The sequence below is a fragment of the Polyodon spathula genome, chromosome 10 (assembly GCF_017654505.1).
Source record: "Polyodon spathula isolate WHYD16114869_AA chromosome 10, ASM1765450v1, whole genome shotgun sequence".
NCBI classification, from domain to species: domain Eukaryota; kingdom Metazoa; phylum Chordata; class Actinopteri; order Acipenseriformes; family Polyodontidae; genus Polyodon; species Polyodon spathula.
In genome coordinates, this window is record NC_054543.1 from 41,482,507 (window position 1) to 41,506,053 (window position 23,547).

The window sequence follows — 23,547 nt, forward strand, 5'->3', positions numbered from 1 at the left end:
ATGTTTCTGCTTAAGCTGCCTTTTGACAAGAAGAAAAGATAAAAGTGTTCTAAAAAGGAGCCTGGTTTTCCTTATTTGATATGACAATAATATCTATCATGGAGTCACAGTTTTACATCCTCAACGATGGAAAAGCTCATTAGTACTCCACAGTAAAAAACACCTATGCAATGTTACCCAGCGATATGGGACTGTATGTTCAATTAGAATATTTTGTAATTATTAATTTCCATGCTTAATTAGTCAAGGAAATAGGAATATTTATGAGAGGTCTAGCTTCAGAAGCACGAAGACTTCCCCTTGTTGTGATGGCCCAAGTAGTTAACGTCAAGTGCACTAAAAGGGCGATAAATAACCTCAGCCATGTCTTTGTTAATTTATATATTACAGTTTCTGATTACTGGGATAAATCCCTCAAGATGCTGCATCTTGTTTCCAAAGAGTTCCCAGGAGGGGAGAAGGCTTCAATACACATTGATTATACAAACTGTATTTCAATGTACATGCTACAAATAGAGTTAACACTTTCCCTTAAAACCATATACCAGTAGTCACTATGCCCTGTGTAAAGATTGTACCTTTGGTGCATAACCAGTATATGAAATAATAAATAATGTGCTTTGAAACTAAGCACAACTATACTATGTTTTTCAGCTGTATATTTCGGTGTTTTCTGTACACCAACCAATTTGGGGGAATATTCCAAATCAGGCAACAACGCTCCTCCTTATGCCACTGTGCAATTAAAATTGATCATTGCACAGACTGAACGACATTCATTGTGTATAAAAGGGCAGTAGCAATAAGTAGTGGTTAGGGCTCTGGGCTCCTGACCAGAGGAAAGTGGGATTCAATCCCAGGTGGGGGACACTGCTGCTGTACCCTTGAGCAAGGTACTTTACCTAGATTGCTCCAGTAAAAACCCAATGGTATAAATGGGTAATTGTATGTAAAAAAAATAATGTGATATAATTGTAACAATTGTAAATTGTCCTGGATAAGGGAGTCTGCTAAGAAATTAATAATACAAAATAACTTACTGGTAATGAAGAAAAGGGTTTTTGCGTTTCTTTTGGACCCTATCTAAAAAAAGTAATTAGTCTTGGTAGACAATGTTGCTCTCATTTAGCATTGAGAGGTTTAAAAAATAATGCAAACCAAAGTCTGTATTTTTGAATAAATTATTACAGATATGACCTCTAGTTCCAATTAAATATTATAACAGTGAATGTCATATATAATATAATATTCATCAATTAAAGGCACATTTTAGACTGTCAGGAATAGCTTTTAATTAACAACATTTTAAAAAATATGTTGTTTCTTTATCTTAGTACAAATCGTTTTTTAAATGAATTGGGGGGCATTAGCAAAAAAATTTATTTGGAGTTTAATTAGATAAAAAAAAAAAGTGAACTTACTCCATACTGCTGTATGCCGATTATGTTGATAATAATAATAATAACAAAGAACCATTGATATAATTACTATATCCTTAAAAAAAGACAGCACTGGTGAGTAATTGCTTAAATACAAGCAGCAATGTTGAAATGTACTAAGCAGACTGTACTTTTTTATTATACATATAAATATATCATTAAACCAACATCACACCATACCAGGTATATAGCCGCACTGATCTAAGATGTGTTCTGCACTACAGAAGATTAGCATTTTTTTTTTCTGAAAGGGGAAAAACACCCATTGAATTTAGAACACTTGAAATTAACTCATACATGTAATTCAAGTGCTCTTAGGTATTGTTAAGCTGTTTATTTACTTTTTTAATTTTTATTTAGCGTATGTTTTTCTCATTCCAGAAAAAAAAAAAAAGAAAAATATCTGTAGTGCTAGCTAACATGAAAGCTTGAATATGACAATGACTGACACTTATCATTGTCAGTTTCAGAGCAATGCACCTAATAACACCTTGATTAGTATACAGCTGTGTCCAGGAAGAGGGCAGGTGCCTTTTAAGCATTACAATTAAACAAACAAGTTATTGAGTCTTCCATGCCAAGCACCCAAAAGTGCCAACAGCCTAGTGTATCAAAATCCACAATGGAATGTGAGGTCTTGAAGTTCTGGAACTGTACACATTGGCAAGAGAATGTAAGCAGGTGCTGCACCAGTAAACATTTTGGAAATGAAAAATTTCACAACATCATTGTTATAGGTATTGTAACATAATAATAATAATAGGAAGAAGAAGAAGAAGAAGAAGAAGAAAGAAGAAGAAAATCTTCAACAGTTGGAAATACAGTGCAGAGCTTGATTAAGTTTGGTAAGTACACATTGGCATGATTTCGTGAAGCCATTTGATACATTTTGAAATGAAAAAGGAAGAACACACCCTCCATTGGTATAGGTATAAACAGTTTTTGTTAGAAGGAACATCGCAGCATGGAATCTAAGTGTAAGCTGACACGAATGTTTAAGTATAGACCTATGAAATCCCCCACCCCCAATAGGAAGGTCAAAAAGAAGAATGAAGAATCTTATGATTCAGAAGCAAGACGATATTGAAAGGAAAATCAGCTAGGCTCACCTTTTCTTCTTCTTGATCATTTTTGTTAATTGTATGGCATTAACCTTGCAACAAGCCTTTGCTGACATTTAAAGAAAACAAAATTATTTGGGTATACAGTTCTTTGTTCCAGAACAATCGCCATTTCATAGCTTTATTATTTTATTCTGCATTGATTTATTGAGGTTATAAAGCTACTGATATAGAACATCTTTTTCACAGGAAATACCTGTGTCAGACAGGAGCAATATTAAATCTAAAACCCCCATACATTTGAGTATGATTAAAAACAGGTATAGCTTAGGGATGTTATTTGCTTATTTGCATTTTTGAATTCAATCCATGAATTAAAGTCATGGCAGGATGGATGAAGAATATTGCAGGACTCAGCCAACTCTATATTGAGGAAGTATGGGATAGTAACTGAGGTTTAAATTTATTGCCATCTTTCTCTTAACAATCCTATAAACAAATGACAGCCAACATATTTTACTCAAGTCATTTATCTGTCGTTTTAAAATTCTGTTTACCAACTTTTGAAAACAGACTATAACAAGTACATAGTAAACAGTCAGAGTCTTAACACATTGTCTAAGCTGGAAATGGATTTTTGCCTAAAAAAAAAAAAAGACACAGCATATTATATGCCTAGAAGTTCATAATGTACTTTTTTTCCATATAGACTGCTAAAATGAGAGAGGAAATTTTGTGCTTGTGGCACTCGGATAATATTAGATTAATTTATATTTTTAGTTGTAATGGACTACTGAAGAAAATGTATCTGTTTATTCTGCTGGTAACTGTTTAAGTGCCTCTCACTCACACACTCTGCATATATTGTACATGTATGAAGTGTTTTACTAATTAATGATATATAGGATTCTGCTGTATGTAGATATCAAGCAAACTGCTGCATTTTAAACAGAGAATCCAATTATCATCTGTCTGCACTGCCCAGCCAGAAAATGAGAATAGCAAAAGTGACGATATAAGGCACTGTGTGTTGGTGGCAAAGAGGTGACACATGAGAATGTGTGGTTTCACACAGAGAGAGTACTTGAAAGTACTGACATTAATCTTTGGGCAACAATAAAAGCCATTTTGAACATATTTCATCTCACTCAGCTAAAGAAAGCAATATTAAATACTGGTAACCTTTAATAAGGTAAGGTTTCTCTTTTGCTTTAAAACAAAACACTGGTTGAAAAATTCCGTCCATGTACCTTAAATCTGAATCAGAAATTATCTAAATTACTATTTCTAGTTGTTGCCGTTTCAGATTTATCTCCAAGTTCCAAAGCAGACCATGTTTTTAAGCACCTTTATATTGGTCAAGTTACATGTATACATTTGTTTCATGCAAAGAACATGGCAATGTTCTACAAAAGCTTTTTGCTGAAGGTCAAAATCCTCTGTAACAGCTTAATAACGTGACAAACATGCGCCCCTGCTTCTGCTGGGTTCATATGAGACTCCGAAGGTGAGGTATTAGCAAAGCTTATTTATTTTCATTTCCGTGGCTTTTATTTGCTTGTTTTCCCTGTGGTAAAGCTGATGTCTGCTATGATTCCCTTCTTAATTTTAATACCCTTTTTACTCATCATACAGACAGAATTTGTTCCCTGAAATAATGGAGCTCCCGCACAGGAAGACAAGGCGACCACTGGGATGATGGTAAACTAGCTTCTTTCTTGCAATTAATTGGTGTACGGCCATGTGCATATATGATAACAGAATTTTTTCAACAAGGAAAAGGGAGGTTAATTAATGTAAGAGCTGTGTTCGTTGAGATGCTGAATTTACTATGCCCCCCCTCTCCCCCATGCTGGTTTAAGAGACTTGATTCCACAGTAATGACCTAGTTCTTCTAATGAGGAGCATTAACCCCTGGCTACAGTCACCCAGGTCTTAATTGTCAACTGGAGCTGAAGCAGGGGAGTTTGCCGATCAGCAGGTATGTGGTACATTAACACGCATGTCTCGGGTTCTAATAAATAAATCTGTCACCGAGGAAACAGGAACCATCAGCTGTGTCGTCTTTTTCTCACCTTTTTTTTATTCCTTAGGAAACTGTCTGTCATGCTGGGAGTGCATAGACAAGTAGAGATATAGCTAAATAGAACAATAATTAGAAAATGCATCTGCTTAAAACCTGGGAACTCATTAGAATACATTTTTAAAGGAAAATACAGGATCCTTTCATTTAGAAAAGTATGATTAAAAATTCCCCTTTATGTTGCACCCAAGAGGTGTGTTTTAAAATTCAAACACTATTTACTATAGAGTACAATATAAAATAAATTAAATAATGAGATACTGAAATATAGACACCTAATTAAAGGGACACTTAAAAGTGAAAGAAAGCGCAATTGGCTCTAATTAGGAAAGTCCAAAATGGCTGGGGATTGGAACTGAAAAAAAAAACGTCATCAGCTCACTGACGGACCTAGACATCTTTCATCTCTGCAGACAGAGAATATGAGCAGCCCAGCAAAGCCAGTTAAAAACATATCCCTTGTTTATGCAGAATTCTACAAAACTGTCAATGTTTGCTCATAAAGATGTTTGTGTTCAGATTTGAATATACATTACCCTACTGCTGTAGCAGAGAACAGTGTTTCACAGATGTGTTTAACACACTCTGGCACATCAGAGAAGGCTGTATCTGTCCCAAGAATAGACAGAAGACTTTAGTTTTGACTGCTAATATTCATACATGTTCACAAAGAATCGAATGCCTAGTTATCTGTGTTATTATGACCAAAAGCAAGACATCAGTTGACACATTAACCCAGAATCCCACCTTTGAGCTGTACACACACACACACACACACACACACACACACACACACACACACACACACACACACACACACACTACACTCCAGGGATAGAAATAAGCCTCCTATTGCATAGCAGTTCAGGTTTTAATACATTACAAAATACAAATTTTTAATCCATTTCAGGTTTTAATACAAGCTTGATTTGCCCAGGTCAAACTGCAATGCAATGGAGTATTACTTCCATCCCTGCCTTTCAGCAAGTATTGGGACAAGTAATGTGCAAAGGTAGAGACAATGAGCTTGTCTGGTTTGCATATACATTAGATGGCATGTACGCACAAGTGTAGTGACCAAACAACATTGTATAGTGTAGCACAATGCTGTGTGCTCCTAAACCGAGAGATGCACAGCATGAATATGGGTGCCACATTAGTCTATTTGAGTCTTATACAGATAACCATCATCCCAAAGTCCACTGTAGGTATATATTGTGGCTAAACAGAATTACTACACCGGTTGTTCAGAAGTCACTTCCTATCCCTGACCTATCAGAATCACCTCTGTGAACAATCCTACATCATGAAACAAGTTGAAAGGCCACAATATCAATGATTACTTAATAACTTGAAAATAAAATAATACAGAAATAATAAGGGCAATACAGAAAATACAGAAAAATGATATTTCAATATTAGAATACATCAGAATTAAAAACATTTAGAATGACTGAAATCATTCTTTATTGTAATGAAACAAAGGTACATTTTTAATGTCAAACAGGTCCTATTCTGTATATTCAAGAACTTGGAAATTGTGTGTCATTGGTTAACTACTATTTCACGGGGTGTCTGCTGCGCTGTAAGGACAGAGCAGAGGAAGCAGTTGGTAAGACGGGACAAGCGAGTGATGCTCGACCAAGGATACAGGCTCGATCCTGAAACTCGGCTTAGATGGGCCAAATAGGGCCTTGCTTAAATTAGGATAGAAAGAGATCCCAACCTATGAGCTCTCCTTTTGACGAGGATGGAGCCTGGCCGAAGGCAGCATTCCTATGGATCTGAAAACATCAAATAGTTGCTCGGCTCAGCAGAGGCGCCTCTTGGGGCGATAGGAACAGCCTGATCGTAGGGCTGAAAGGAGACTAGAAAAGGATTTCTTGACTGGTCTGGTGCTGCCCTCGCATGAGGTGAGGCTCGGTTCTCCAAAGCCGGGAAAACTCCCGCAATGAATCTGCAACAGAACAATGGGCTAGTCTGGGACCAGGCACTGACAGCGTAAAGCAGGCTACGTCTCTAGCGAAAGGCGGCCAGCGGCTTACATAGTGAAGTAGAAAAGTGCATGAGCTGTGAAAGAATAGTGTGGCCGGGGTCCCCTTTGACTCACTCAGTGAGAACCCCCCTAGAGTGAGGTGAAGTTATCGTAGCAACCTGAGGTCAGGGGAGTGAATCCACACTTACCACCCCAAAGGATGGATCCCTGGGCACTGCACAGAAATCCTCCCTGTGACACCAACAATAGAGTCACACCAGTGCATAACATAAAAGAAACAGCTGGAAAAGATAGGAAAGGAAGGGACATACATGACAAACTGGAGAAGTTAAAAAAATGTTATTGTGGTATGGTTATGTGATTACCTGCTGCTCAGTGGAGAGGAAAAAAACCCTTCCTAGAAGGGGAAAACCTCTGGTGGCCCCGGTGGTCAGGTAGCCCCCACTCCAGGCATGCTAGTGAGTCATTGATGGCTATTGCTATATTGGTAGGGGATGAACGGATGTATGAATCGACTACTGCAGAGGACCAACACCCCATGCTCCTCGACTGGACGGAGATCAATGTTGGCTCTGGTTGCGGAAGTAGCTGCACGATCCAAATGGATTGTTCTGGAGACGAGAGTTGCGAGATCATCCTATGTGTTAGTTAATAAGGGATCGATCAGTAGTTTGCTACTATCATGTCTCTTTGGAATGGAAAACTCATCCAGAGTTTCACATTCAGAGATTTGGGTTTCACAACTCATTCTCCTAATAGTGAAACTCCTTAACTCATAATCAAACAGATTTCCAGTCTCGTACCACGTCTCTCTCCATGTATTAAAGTTTGTAGTATTTGAAAGAATGAGCGGACCTTTGACTAGATTGCTGCTGAAGCAGTTATATGAACTAGTGAATGTTGGAGTGCCATCGGTAGTGTGAAGTGGCCTGGTGTAGAGCGCAGAGATCTGGTGAATGTGAATATTTGACTGAGTGTTAAGGGGGTTTAGATGGAGCCGAAGATAGAGCTTGCTTCGGGCAGAGATGAAGAATGCGAAGATCTGAGGCCGCTGCATAACCTGAGGATTAAGAATGCAAGCTGCTGTGCACCCTATTGATTTGATTAGAAGCAGGCTATGATTGTATTGACCATTGCAGGGTAGGAGGGCACGATGACTGAAACGGTGATAATAGTAGGATATGGTTTCCGTGTCTGACATGTGTCTCACATCAAATTAAATATTAACTTCTTAAGTAAAACCGACCCCGATTGAAAATACATGACTTACGCAGTGAAAGAGGACCCGCTAAAATGTACAGAACTTGTGGTGTTATACTGCCCTCTAGAGGTTATGATTAGAATAAAACCGTTAATTTTAGAAAGTGATGCAGGGTAGAATATTTGATTATTGTGATTAATAGCCCTTGTGATTGTAATGTTTTTCCCAAATGCTCTGATGCTGTATCGTGATTGTATTTTTGGACAGAGGGAGGTAGAATGGGCTATGAATGCACCAATGCCTGCGAAGCACTGAAAATTCAGTTAAAATATGACTAACTCAGGGGAAGACCAATCGTAGAACATTAGTACCCCCGTATCTAATAGAGCTCGACAATGCAGAATAAATATTGATCTGGCTCTTGACGGCGGTGTGGAACTTGTCGCGTGACTTGGGTGTAACATTGACATTTGTACCGTAGATTATTTATCTGGTAAGACTTAAAAGTTATTGTTTAAACTATGTTACCAGCTGGAGGAAATGGATATCTCCTATTATCTGCTTTCAAATACTTAGAGTGTGGTGCCTAACGGTAGAGGCTAAATGGGAACCGGATGCAATTACTGATGCTAAATTGTACTCTGCCTATGCTTGATGATTCCTTGCAGTGTGAGGCGGACTGTTAGGATAGGCAGCAAGATAGGGGAAAAAACTGCCAATAAAATGACAGTGATACTGAATCCCACTAATGAATGGTTTAATTGTGCCTAGAGTCAGATGGAGAAACTCTCTTGTGTATGCGACGAAAGCAAGGATCCAGTCTTGATTTAACAGATAGGAAGAATCCAGTTTTGAGCACAGAAAACAGATAGTAGTTACAGCCTGTGGTGCAAAACAACCTTGTGGATGGAACGCCTGTAATGGGACTGGTGCTGCTGCTGTAATGAGCTTACAGAATCTGACGATTCATAAAACCTCTGAATCCTAGAAATGAGGCGTCTGTGAAAAGGGATGAGCCATGGGGCACTGAGATGTAGTCTTTGTAGAATAGTGAAAGGCCAGACACATTTTGATGTCCTTCCTGGATTGCGTGGATATGCTTTTCTGAGCTTCCTGGCTTGATTCTGTAGAAAGGAGCGAGGAGACATGAAGGCTCTACCCTGTGTGCTGATGCGCATTGCGTAACTGAAATGGCCCAGCAAGGCTTGCAGGTCCCATTTTTTTTTTTTTAGGATCCGAGGTTGCTGAGTTTAAGTAACGGCGAACGTGCGATGATACATTATGAAAATATCTTTAGTCAGTAGCAGTGAAACTGGAAGTGTACACGATGGGAAAATCCAGTACGAAAAGAAGTGTGGAGCCTGTTTCCAAAATAAACTGGCCAAAACAACAACTTAGCCATATATTTTATTACTTGCAAGCAGTCTTAAATTAGAACTGTACTTGAAAATGTTATTTCAGAAAATAAATTAATGAGCTGGAAAATAGCTTTGAGAATCTAACCTCTAAAGTTGCAAAAGTGTAAGTAGGTATGTCAGCTGTAAGTAGGTATGTCAGCTATGATGACCGGAAGTGTTGAACCGAGACGAACGCCATGACTGGAGTGGTGAATATTGGGCTTGTTAGAGATTGTTGCAGCATTGGAAGCAACCTGTTTGTCCATATCGTTGGGCGTGTATTAATTTAAACATATGAGATGGCAAAGGGGTGAATGAAGGACTTCATGTCCTCGAAAATGTTGTTTATGAAGCTGAAGGGTGGGATCTGTTTCGGCTGCGCTCCTGCTTGCTGTGCTGAGAGGAGACGAGTGACCATCACTGAAGAGGAGGGCGGTGCTGCTGCCTGTCCTGAAGCCCTGGGAATGAGTTTGAGGAAGTGCGCTTGAGAAGCAGGCAGCATGGTGTAGCGGATATAAAAGGTACAATAAATATTGAACAACATATTATTGCTTCCAGCCGGTGGCTGAGCCTGGCGGGGGCGTTTTGTTTGCCGTAGTGCCGAGGCAGCGGGTCTTTTTGCTGGTAAAAGCTGCAATAGAAGTAGATGGTACTGAGTTTCCAATGAAGAATGAATGAGATATTGTTGAGGAGAATCAGGCAGGGAAGTTTCTTGATCTCAGTTGGAGTCGGTTCATGAAAATTAAGAGTTTTAAATTTTGCGCAGAGAACGGATCGCAGCGTATGCAAGAAAACAAAATGCTTGACAGAGAAGGAGTACGAGATGGGGGTTAAAATAGGAGGTTAATGATGATAGACATTAATTAATCAGCCCAGCTATCATCCCCTGAATTTCGCAGTAAGGCTAACATTTATTGGATTATTTCGTACTCTGTTTTAAGGCAAGGTTTGCAACAATTCTTCGACAAAAAATGATAGGTTTAAAGTGAAGCTGTTTAATGCCTACTTAAACCCTGTGGCATTTAAGCAAAAAAGGGCTTTGTTAAGAAATTGCCCCAGTAGAGTGTATCCTGCATCATCATGACCATCATCATCCTCCTCATCATCAGCACTCCATGTAGGACCCTTGCAGCTCTGCTACAATATTGCCAGTCATTTATCTGTTAACAGCACAGGTTACAAACTGTAATCCTTGACTGCCTCAGAATTAGAATGTCTTTGATGTCCCCACATGAGTTTTTTTTTTTGCCCGAAGGCTTTACCAGTGCTCGGCAGCTCAGTGTTTATTCCTCGTAATCTTCCTCTCATCTCCAGGCTAGCAGTGACAGATGGTTATAGGCACACAATAGTATTAAGAGTTTTATTTTTTTATTTTTTTTATGCTGCTGCTCTCTGTACAACAAATAGCTATCAGAGGTGGGCCAGAGAGCCTGCCTAGCTCATATACTGTAGGTATCTTGGCTGGATGTTTTCTGTCATTTCCCCTGCTGCCCTAGCTTGTTTTCACCAAGGTAAAGCGAATTAACCTTGACAACTGTTATTAAAAAGATATATTGACAAGGACTGCCTTTCTATTTTCCTTCTCTCCACTCCTATTGCTAAAGTGTTACAACTTACATATTGAACAAATGTTGAATGTCACCATAAATTCTAAGTGAGCGATAATATTCTTCTTTAAAAAAAATAAATAAAAATAAATAAATCTATCTAACTTTGTCAGTTGAGGGCCCATAGATGATGCATTGCAGTAAATAACCCAGACAAAATTAGTTCTTGTGTCAGCCTTCTACCTTATATACCCCCCAGGCATCGCTAAAATTGACTGCATGCTAGATTTTCAAAATTAGCCCTTAATGTTAGCCTGACAACCTCTGGGATCGACAGTGTGTTCCTGTCTTACCAGGAAAGGATTAATGACTGCCTTTCATTCTGTTCTTGCTTAAGCTGTTTTTTTTCACATTAAAAGTAATGTTATCAGTAATATAAATAAAATTACAGGTGAGCAAATATTTGTTTTCGGGGAATATGCTAATTATCTTGAAACTATATAGCAGCTCTGGATTTCGGGATTCTGCAATATATAAAGTTTTGTGCAGATAAGTGATAATTATTTAAATATTGAAAAGTAACAAGGTTATAAGATCTGTCAGCTAAACACAAAGAATCTCAAAAGCCTTTACAGAAAAACAAAGTGTACACGTATATATTATCTCCATTTGGTTGGGTTTCTTCCAATTCAATCCCTGTGGATGCAAAGTGATTTCCACTATAGTATACTCATGTACAAGATATTATAGCCTGTTGTCCACTTTGTGCTTTTGGCGGAGACCATTACAATTCAAAGCCATCCAAAGAGCATTTGTAGTGCCACCACCACACTAAAAAAAAGCCCAGTTTATTTTCCTCTTCCCTCGAAACCAGCTTGCCACATCTCACTCTTTGAGAAAAAAAAAGAAAAAGGCACTCCTGCAAATACTTACAGTGGCAAGAGGTTAAAATACAGATATTAATGCTCATTTACTTTTAAAACTGTAAAGGACAGAGCTTCTTTAATTATTATTATTAGTAGTATTATGATGATGACGATGATTATTTATTATTATTATTATTATTATTATTATATATATTATTATTATTATTATTATTATTATTAATAATATTATTATAATTAATAATAATAAATAAATAATTAGATATATATTGACTAATATAAAACATTTATATTGAAAATTCCAGTTTTCCGCATGTTATCAGGTCAAGGCTGTGGCAGCAACGTCATGACCAATTTGCAGGTCAAAACTAGGGCAGTCTGATCAGGATGAGGACCAAGGATCAATCTAGGCAGCCACACAGACATCAGAGTTAGATACTTGGACAGCAGAATCTAGTTCGGGTAAAGGCAAAGAGGCTGGAAACAAATCCAGAATCCAGAGCAGGACAGAAATGTAAGACTTCTTATCCAGAGAGTGAGGAAGATCCTGACCAGAACAACACGTTAAGTAATGGGTAACCATAATCAGACTGGGGAAGCAAGGTGAAAACCAGTCTCCTCAGTCCGGCCTGGCGTCCATAGATGGTGTGTCAAGAACATAAGACATTTTCAATACTCTGCTGAGAAAACTCCTTCCAGCCTCAGATTAGATAAAATCAAGTCAAGTTATATCAATGTCAGTTATATAAGTCTCCTTTATATATTATCTATATATAATTATATATATACTATATATATAATATATATATATTATGGGTACTTATGAATAGTACTGGAGGATGGCAGCTGTAGTAGATCTGGTGTCTGTTTGTCCGCTCAGCCTAGGGTCCTGAACACTCCAGGGTCGTGCTCTTCTCCTTAGCTTGTCCTCCGTCAAGAAGTCTCCCTTTACACAATTCCCAGTATGTGTGGACCAACAAGTATTTAAACTGCTGTATATGTAGTCAGCTTTAATACAAAACTAAATAAAACAACAACACGCACCAAAAATGGCTTGTTAATTGGCATTTTCTAAGATTTTGTTTTCTTCTCTTAAAAGAAATCCTAGGAAGCTGGCTATATTAAACACGCAATACCAGCACCAACAAGTATGGCTACTGACTTTTACTGCAGGCTCTTCTTCAAATTAAAGGGTGTACCACACCCATGACAAACAAACAAACAAACAAACAAACAAACAAAGATGAGTGTAAAATATATTGGCTAATAAAAGTAGATATGTTTAAGACATGTGTTTGTCATAAACTGCACATCTATTCTGTTTCATATTCCACTGGCATAAGGATTAGTTTGCAGTGAGGGTATGCAGTAAATAACAGAGGAATATGCCTTATGGGGATAACCTCCACACTTTATATTATATATATATATATATATATATATATATATTATATATATATATATATACACACACAACAACACACAACACACACACACACACACAAAATCTATTCCAAAGGCAAATTTCCTTCACTGTCAGTTACTTAATTTTCTTTTTGTTTTGTTCAGAAAATCCCTTTAGGTAGCAGCTGCTCCCGCTCAGCCGCGAGAGCTTCTGAGGTTTTAATGTGCTGGAAGTAAATCCTTTGCAAAGGCGATTTGCCCTGCCGGTGTGACATACTGTTTTCTTCACCTGTAAACAGGCCCTCTGGAAAGAAAAACTGACCTACTGATCCTCTCAGCATCTCCTGCAATAAACAAGCCCATAATCTGGGGATGAAGTGAACACTAATCAGTCCACATACAGATTAATAACAAAAAAAAAATTACCTCTTTAAATCTCAATTTACCGCTGAATAAAGATTAAGTTTATGAGTATGTTAGCAATAATAATTCAGTTGGTTATTTTGCTCAGTCTAGAAGAGATTATAAGATCTGTCTTTTGTTAGTGATATTTGTGGGGGTAGAGAACAATCCATACAAGAATGAGAACAAATATACTGAAAGGTTGGTGAACTATAGAGGCCAGAGGAAGAACTAGAACTGTTTTTTCCCTTTTAAACCTTGAGGACACTTTTAAACAAAAGAAACTGTGATAAGTTTTTGCTGACAATACATGTTTTCTGTCAACAGTTCAGGCATATAAAGGGAATGATCATGTTGGCTGAAGCAGATGCCAAGAATGCGTTTTTACTTTTATTCTGAACACACACACAGCCCCAGGCCTTGCAGTGTGTGCTGTTAGGTTGTTTTTGTTTGTTTGTTTGTTTTCATTCTGAGAACCCAACTAATTACCATCTATTCACGGTCAATAATTATGAGATGTTCAGTCACAGTAGTACAGGTAATAATCAGCGATGCACTAGTGGGGACAATTAAATAAAGCAAACAGGTAAAACTGATTGCTATGATGAATCCAGCTGATACCATTAGAGCCTGTTAAAGTACTATTTAAGCAAAGGATCTTACTCAGGGGATCTATTGTTTCGAGGCATTTCTTCATTAACTCAGCATGTGGCACCAAGAAAATACAAACGCTAAATAAATCTGTTGTAAAAAATAAATAAATAAATATATATATATATATATATATATATATATATATATATATATATATATATATATATATATATATTATATAAACGACAACATTTATAATGATCTTATATAATATATATATATATATATATATCTATATATATATATTATATATATTAAAATTATTGCAATGTAATGCTCGTGGTATAACACAGGATTCGGACTGCAACTTGAAATATTTGTGCATGTGTTATTTTGAAAGTTACAGCACTAATATGACTGGCTGTAAGAGAGCTCATGTGACTGTTGCTGCCAATTGCTGTTTTCATTGGATACATCTCTTCAGCCTACTATTTTGATTGGCTGAACAAACTTTTGGATTTGGATTTCAATATTGCCGTTTGTGGGTTGAAGTTTATAAATTCCTGGGTTTTTAGTGGTGTTAGGTGTTTGTATTGACATTTTAATTCACCTGAATTTGTCAACTCAAGAATGATGTATTACCACACTTACCACCTGTGAGGCCACACAATGTGTAGCGGTCTTTGTTGATTTGTTAGTCCATCACATTTTTCTACCATCCCACCTGTCTTGCCACAGGGGTCAAAGGTGGGTTGCTCCTTATCTTGTTCATGATAAGGGACTGTACTTTCTGATTCTTCCTTTCTGTTCAGCTCCTGTGGTGTTCCTGGTGGGTTAAGTGGTGCTTCCTGGCAAGTGGCATTAATCTTTTTACAAGATCCGGGCTCCTGACCGGAATCACTGTTTTTTGTCAGCCTCTTGGCCAATGTGGAGTCCTCAGTCTCCGACAGACAACGTTCACGGTTTCCAGCTTCTACCACAACAGTGTTTTCAGAGAAAAAGGAACGTTTATTGTCTGTAATAAACCTGGAATAAAATATGATTTAAAATAAAGTTCAGTAATCCATCAACAAATAAAAAATACAGAGAGAGAGAGAGAGAGAGAGAGAGAGAGAGAGAGAGAGAATATAGGAATATTGAAGGGCTTCAGTGAGTTACAGGAAAATAATTCCATCTAGAGTTTATGTGACGTCATGAACTATGAGACCGTTAACTCACTAATGCCCATTTATTATTATTATTATTTTTTTATAATACGTGGAAATTAGTATCTGCAATAAAAAAAAGACAATAAATGGGTGTTAAGGTTCAAATTGCAAGTGATTTTAATAACAATTACGTACATTAAGTCAGTATTAAATAATCTTAAATATAATTTTCTTGTTGATAATTCAGGAACAGTGACTTAAACTGGGTAGATAATGAACTGCAAAAAATAATGCATTTTTAAGGAAAATGTGTTTCAATGGGGTATGCTTTTTTTTTTTTTTTATTAGTCGCTGTCAGAGTCAAAGATTTGTGTCGCTTGCTTGGTTGGTGCTTCCGTTGGTGAAGGATGAAATCTTCTCAGAGACAAATTTGTTGAAAGTGCCTAAAAATTAATAAATTATTATTTTTTTTTATTTTTTTTAAAGTATTCTCATTTTGTTGCTCATTAATGAATATTTCTCTACTGTGGTTGTGTCCAAGTTCGAGTATATTTTCCTCTAGAGGAATTATGACATTTTGACGTCACTATTGTGCTATTATGCCTTTTTTTTGAATGGCTCAGGATGCAAATATAGCCTTTATCCATGTATAATTACCAATAAAACAAAAGAAAAAATTCAAAATGACTCAACATTCGATTAAATCTATGAGCTCAGGATTATTTTGTAAGTTTGCTAAAAAAAACATTTATTTGATTATTATTATTTAAAATATTATTTTACTCATATTCTTATTAATTTCTTAACTTCTGCTGATGTGACTTCATGAAATCACTGTATGTTTCAAGACATTTATTTTAATCTGGAACACAAAAATAATACTAAGATACTGTCCCTCAAGAGTCTACAAAGAGTTATTACACAGTGTTACTGATTTGAGTCCTATTCTTATCTGATGTAAATAAATAATGTTCTATTTTTAAAATGACCATTAGGATCCATGTATTGATACATTACCTTCACGGGGGACATTTGAAAACGTTATAGTACCTAGCAATGATTATTCTTTCTTTGTACTCCATGCTCATAAAGAAAAGCATTAGTCTTTTTATTGCATGCAAATACCTGACTAAGCCAGCTGTGCCAACAAGAAAATGAAAATGTTTCTAGTACAAAAAATGGCATTGCCAGCACAGTTTAACCTCATTGCACTGGGGCATCTTCAGAACACATTTGGATTAGAAGCAAAATATGTTAAATCTGGTTAAGTCTTAAACCCTGCAGCTGTTTGATGTGTGTATGCATTAGCTTGGTATACAGTCCATTGACTTACACATGGCTTACTAGGTCTATACAGATTCAACAACGAGGCAACATCACATTAAAGCAAATGAGAGATCTCACATGGAAGGAAAACCTAAAGTTTGTATGGCAAAGGTAGTGCTCTGAGAAAAAAAAAAAAAAAATGTTGTGCAGTGATGCAAGTCTCTCATGGGGGCTCATTTTAGATTTATACTTCATGCAAAGTATTATACTGCACCCATTTCACAGTGGCTTCTGTCAAGCTATATTTTAGGTAGTACAGTATATATAATTATATAAAACTTGCATACTAACCAAATGGTGGGTTGAATCAAAATATTGAAAAGGCAATGATTACATGGGAATTGCATCTCTGACAGACTGGTACTGAACGACAACATTAAGTCAAATAATAAGTTGGTATTGTTGGTATTTTTTAGACAATGTCAATTACAAAACATGTTCAAGATAACCATAAACTAAAATATTGTACCAAAGATACACAATAAGCCAATAACAAAATCTGTAAAGGAACTTTCAGAAAAATGCACACAACCTCAATATGGCTGCCATATGTGGCAGCATTGGTCTTTGTCATCTACAAACAAAAAAATCACATTGTGACATTAGGTCACAAGTCAAACTTAGTGTGTCAAGTCAAGTCTTAAGCATTGGTATGTAATGAGGTTTGTATAGAATACATGACACATGACATATATGCTTTAAAATTACTTCAGAGAACTGAGATATGCTACTGGCTACTGGCCAGATCAATTTATGACTGAAAGAGTTCTGGATTGCACGTTACTGAGCATCATGGACAGCTTTTACCCCATGAATAGTAAATGAAAAAGTGATTTTGTCTAAACAGCAAACTCCCTTTACAGCCAACACAAGTTGTACTTATCAGGCAAGTTTAGTCATTTAAGCAACTATGCAACTAAAAAAAAAAAAAAGTTAGGCAACCTAAAAAAACCTACAATTCCTAAAACGTGACTTGGAATAAAACATGATGAGAGGGAGAAAAGGTACAAGATTACAGCATGGTGTCCAACAACCCTTTAGGTACTGGTGGGTTCTCAGTAGGCGTTGTCATACAGCATCGTATGCATTAAAGATGCTTCCACATTATGTTACTCTGTAGTCTTTGTCACATAACCTTAGTTTAGTTTGTTCACCAAAGTATAATTTTCATCAGCATCTACAGGGAACAACTTCCACCCTTATCTATTCCACAGGTATTGCATTGCATAACACAATCTTCAGATGCATATCAATGTGCATTAGTGCTATTAATAATTTTCTTTAATATTTTTTTATTGATAGACGTAATATTAGTTTGATAGAAAATACCTCTTGTACTAGCAATAGGAACAGTATAATAATAACACTTTAATAGTTAAGTATTTTATGAGAAAAATGCTTCCAAATGTTTCTCAAAAACTTTCCAAACCGCACCAAAGAAATGCTATAGTAATATTATGTTTCGCCAAAGTCTCCATTATGCAAGCTTGGCTTCACTTTAATTGCAACAGAAACTTGGGTTTAGTCTGTAATAGATTTTTTTCTTTTTTTTTTACATTTATAGATACAGTGTGTATGAAGTATAAATAAAGTTATGTTCACAACCCTCTCCTGCAGCAAACCACTGAGAGTCCCTTTAACGACACTCTGAGATCAGCGAGACTCGTTAGAATGGCTGTTATATGCTCCGTTGTCTACTGTGCATCCTCTACTTTGTGTAATGAGAGTAAGAGATAACAAATCATTTGTATTCCTTGTGCTCATGCTCAGCTCTCACACATTCAGGTATAACATGTGTTGGAGACAGAAAATGGTAACTACAAAATGGGACCCCTTTAACCTCATCTAATTCATTAGAAAAGAGAAATTCATTATTAAAAATAATTCCAAACTACCTGAAAAGGACATGACTACATGGACATTTCAGTACCGTGAAATCATATCTGTATACCTTCATTTTAAACACATGGAGAGGTTGATTCAAACCGGTGATTCCACTATATACTATACATAGAACCAGCCGCATAGTTCCTTATATATAAGAACGTTTCACTAAACCTCGAAAACTATTATTTATGATTATTTATGATCAGATATTTAAAACACTATTTTGTTATGTTTGATTCCTTACACTGCAAAGCAAACAAACCAGCCTGCTCAGCTTCTGACTGCTTTTGAATATGTAACAGTCAACACCTGTTACCTTATTGCAGAGGTGGGATTGAGTAAGAAGAAAAGGGGAAGACAATTATCAAAAAATGTGTGTTAAAGTTAAATTATATATATCTATATATATATATATCTATATATATATATTATATATTATATATATATATATTATATATTTTAAGAGGAATTTTTTTTATTTATGTACCAAAATGCAAGTCATGATTACTCACCATCTTCCAAAGATTGAGCTGAACTCGACTGTCTTTTACAGAAAACGATCTTGTAGTTTTGTCTTAGAATGAGTGCTTTGCCAGATTCACTTTTCCCACAACTAGCTAAGTCATCATGAAAGTGCCTGACAAGCCAATTATCAAAAAATCAACAGTAGTGGAACCTCTAATTTACACCACATCTGGTTTCACTATGGATATGTAACAGTCTTCTGGGATCGACATTGTCAGATTTAAGGGAGAAAATACCATTATTTAAAAGTACATTGAGGTATTATTACTGCTTATTTTCTGTTTTTCCATAGTTACAGTTACATCCCTTTTCATAATCAGCAAAGCACTTTCATGCTGCAAATCAGCAGCAATATATAAAATGAATCTTGAAAGAAGAAAATTATTTAGATAACCCACCCCCAGTCTATTTAGTCTATTAAAGATTAAAAATGACTATCATAAAACAGACATTTACTAAAGTAACCCCACAGCTCCAGTGCCAGTCTTTGCTTCTACCGTAGTAGTTATGTCTAACTGTATTTTAAACAATTCTAATCATATACCTTTGTAGACACTTAATTAAAATTACAAAACCAATTTTAATCTGTAGTCCAATTAATATGCAAATATATGCAAATTAAGTAAAACAAGGTGGTGATTAAGTTAAGGACACTCTATTTCATGTCTCCTTTAAGTGTGAAAACAAACCATCCTTTTCAGTAGTTGTACTGATGAATTGTGATGTTTACAGGATTCATGTTGAATTAAACATGTAACCTTTTTAGCATAAAACATAACTTAAAACGCTGATATTTATTTAGTGCCTGGATGTGTGGTCAAGACATAACAAAGTCATTTCACAGTCATCCTGCAAATTTAAATAAGGTCACTACAAAGTGAAATTTCTATATTGGCCATTAATGTGGCTGCTTAAAATTCAACACTCAGTTTTCCAGGCTTGCGGTTGCAATGCTGAAGAGACTTGGCTTTCAATTAGTGCTTTAGAGATAGCTTTTCTTTGTTACGTATAATAATATTACTGTTACAGCAGGTAAAAGAAAGTCAGCAATGTATATTAGCTTGATTAGTACAAAACGTGACACCAGAAACATTATAGGCCTGATTTTCAAAAGGGGTTTCATTTTCAGTGGAAATGGCAAAATCCGCAGAATATTTTCACCCGTTTAAAAATATCTGCCTATTTTCTAACATGCTCCTACTTTATATCCGCCCGCGGATCACCTTGCATCATGCATAATGTTCTGCGGTTCTAAATGAATAAGTAATGAGTATTTAAGCGGTTTTATCGGTGTTAATAATACTTCCTAACTTACTTCCCTTGATTCCAAGCTGAAATATGACCTCATCGGGATCAACCCCATCGCCTCGAGGACAGTTCACTGGCATCTTATTCGTCTTGTGCAGACAATTTACTTTACCAAAACCGACCTGAATAAGAACAAATACCAGAACAAGATGTTACCACACCTTTGTGTCAAAGTGAGACTAGTTTGAATTAGTCTCACTTTGACATGAAGGGATGGTCGGATCTTCTCCAGGTCAGCTTGAGGTAAAGAGAATTGTGTTCATTGCAACGGGATTGTCTTTCATCTTGGGATCGTAATACACACAAACAGACACACACACACACACAGCTGCTTCTAACATAGGGTCCATGTTGAATGCCAGGGAGATCCGGTCTGACATGCTGTCACTCTGTTTTATAATGGCGGATAGTCGTATTGACCGCGCTGAAGCAGTCGGAAAGCTAACTGCTGGAAGTTTCCATTATCCACCACTTTAGAAAATAGACAGAGATTCTTAGATCATTACTTATTCCACCAAATGAAACCGTCAGAATAACTAATGAACCAAACTAGTGGATAAAGTCTCGTCGTGTTTTCCGCAGCTTTAAAAAATACTGGGGTGCCGAGGAAAAAACCGGTCGAAACAATGCGATCCTCCAGCGGCTTTCCATTGAAAATAACCCCCTATATGTTAAATGTGCAGTACTCCTTAAATGCAATCAACACTACATTGCTATTTACAGTAACAAAGGAGTGTTTGTTAATAAAGACACCACATCTATGCATTCTACAGTACCGCTACGTGTACTGTAATGTGTAATGACATTTTTTAATTTTTTTTTTATTAAAGCAACATTTCAAAAAAAGCTTAAAATAAACTGTTGCAAAGATGCCTACATTTTCCATGCAATAACTGGACATGACCACTCCAGTAATGTACAATTAATCTTACTGTTCTTGTATCTATGTTCAGTTCTGTATATGCTCAGTCACTGTACATCTTGCAGTGATCCCTCCAACATCACCAATGTAAGCCTAATTGTTAACCTTGCAGTAGGCTCCATAAATGACACCGTCCAATTAGCTTTGGTCCACAGTAGGTTTTACGTTTGCTAACTCTTTTCTTTTTTTTAGCCATACAGAGAAAAACACACACACACAAGATAAGAGCTATGGTGCAAATAGCCATGCACTAGCTGTAATCCTTTCAAGGTCTCTACATGTAACATCTTTGCAGATGAGTAATTCCAAAGCCATAAATGTACATAAACCCGTTCATATCATTTAAGCCATCTGTCTTTTATAGTGTAAAATTACTTTGAAGAACAAAATAGAGATAGAGCTCAAGTCACCTACAAAACCTCAAGTCACTTCTAACCTCAGGAGCCAGGCAGCTGGCCCACACATACTTACCGTACACAATGCACATGAATCTCAGTCTGGCCCTGAAGGCAATTTATCGGGCATGCTGGGATTATAAATTTCTAAATTTCAAAAATAAATAACAAAATCACCTGATGGGGATATTTTTACATCTTAGATGTGGGATGTCTAGAAGATAAATGAATAAACATGTTGTTCATTGAGTCCCCTGTAAGTTAATAAAGTCAAGAAGCATGTTTGAGAGCTCTACAAACTGCAGATATATGTAACTGAGATCCATGTTTCACAGTGACACTGTGGTTGTGTAATATCAAGTATTAATGCTTGTGTCACTATTCTCCTACACTCTACAAAACTTTAACACAAAGCAGCTGGAAAGATGGAATGCAGGCTAACCATCTGAAGAAGCACAAGGAATCATTGTGTTTGCAAAAAGATTAAACAAAAATTAAAGAAATAATTAAATGACATATCAAGAATGAGTTAAAATTAAAACAAACAAAAAAAAAATCAACATGGTTTTACCGAGTTCTAGATCACATAAAACAAATGCACAGCCCTGCTCTTTAAACCAGTTCCTTATCCAATGGATCGGTGGACTGTGGTCTTAATATCCGTCCCTTCAGGAAAGAAATTATGCATTAAAGCCAACTGTATTCAGGTATGGCTGCAGTGCAACAGCACTGTAAACAGAGTGCAATGAATGGCCACAATACCTGTTTACCAATAGTTTGTATATGCCTCAGCATCTCCAAGCTATTATACATTATTTGTTATACATTTTTTTTTATATACATAATATGGTGTGTATGGAAACCAAACGTTTTAGGACAGACTAATCTAATATGGTGCACCCATATCTATACAGTGCATCCTTGTTAATTAACAGATACTCACATTTAAGTTGTAGTTTACAGCTGGACCTGTTTATGATTCACAGACCTCATTATGATTATTTTTGTGGTTTTAAATATAAATTTACAAACAATGCATGTACTTCATGATTGTTATGTCGGTGCTATGATTTAGATTTAATCCAGGCCCACGCTGTGAGATCTCAATTTGTAATTCTGAAAAAATTATATGATGACAAAAATAAAGTGTAATGCTGACCCCCTTAAATATTGTTGACTTTAGCAGACTCATATGGGTGAAATAAGCATAATAATGCCTAGTAAAATCTTTAAGTAATTAATACAACACTGTGTTATCTGGTAAAGCAGTATTTAGCTCTACTGTTCTTGAGTGGACAAAGAGTTACTTGCAGAAAGGTATTACTGATGGTTCTGTCTGGCAAGTCCAGGGGGAATTTCATTCAATAGGCAATTTTAAAATTGAATGAGGAGGTTTGACTAAGCAATAAAATCCAGCCCCAGTGCCAGCGACTGATACTTAGGAGGAATGCCACCAATTTTCTTATTTATAAATCAACGGCAATTTCACAGATGACTTTATCTTAAATTTGATTAAACACAAATTTCAAAGTTAAAAATCATTTGATCTAACTCCCTTTATTGGTAATAATCACAAGCCTCCCCAGCCTCCACTAATCAAAAATTCCATTGATTTCCAGCAGTCTGAAACTAGCTTTGAAGGAAACAGACTTACAGAAATGCAGTGCTAAAAAGTAACAGTAATTTAGTGACCAAAGAACAGTAATTCTTAGTTTTAGCTACTATAAGTAATCCAATAGTTCGGTGACAAGCTCTTTTCCAACTACAGTAATCCGTCTCATATCCACCATGATCATCGTCTTTAGCAACGTTAGTTTATTATTGAACAGAGAAGACTAGTTCAGATTTTGTAGATCCTACCAAAGTTTTCGTACACTGTGTTCTATGTGCTCCCTGTGATGCCATTGCTGGTAGTGTCACGTGAGCTGTTCAGTGTGTTGATATATAATAAATCTTGTTCGCCTGCGGGCTGCAGGGCGTATCAACGTCAACCTCCGCCTTGATCTCCTGCCTGTCACTCAGCAGTGA

General features: G+C 36.5%; 1 protein-coding gene across 7 annotated transcripts in view; it reads right to left on the minus strand.

Annotated features, from left to right (window-relative positions):
• The window catches only part of gtdc1 (glycosyltransferase-like domain containing 1), a 95,194-nt gene that overhangs the window by 26,720 nt on the left and 44,927 nt on the right, over positions 1–23,547 (minus strand). For 6 of the 7 annotated variants that reach the window (XM_041262129.1, XM_041262130.1, XM_041262125.1 and 3 more), the window contains one exon: positions 14,660–15,034. The exons of the other annotated variant lie outside the window; for it this stretch is intronic. In XM_041262129.1, the coding sequence (XP_041118063.1) occupies positions 14,660–15,034 (375 nt within the window). The remainder of the gene's footprint in view (positions 1–14,659; positions 15,035–23,547) is intronic. 7 annotated transcript variants of the gene reach the window in all.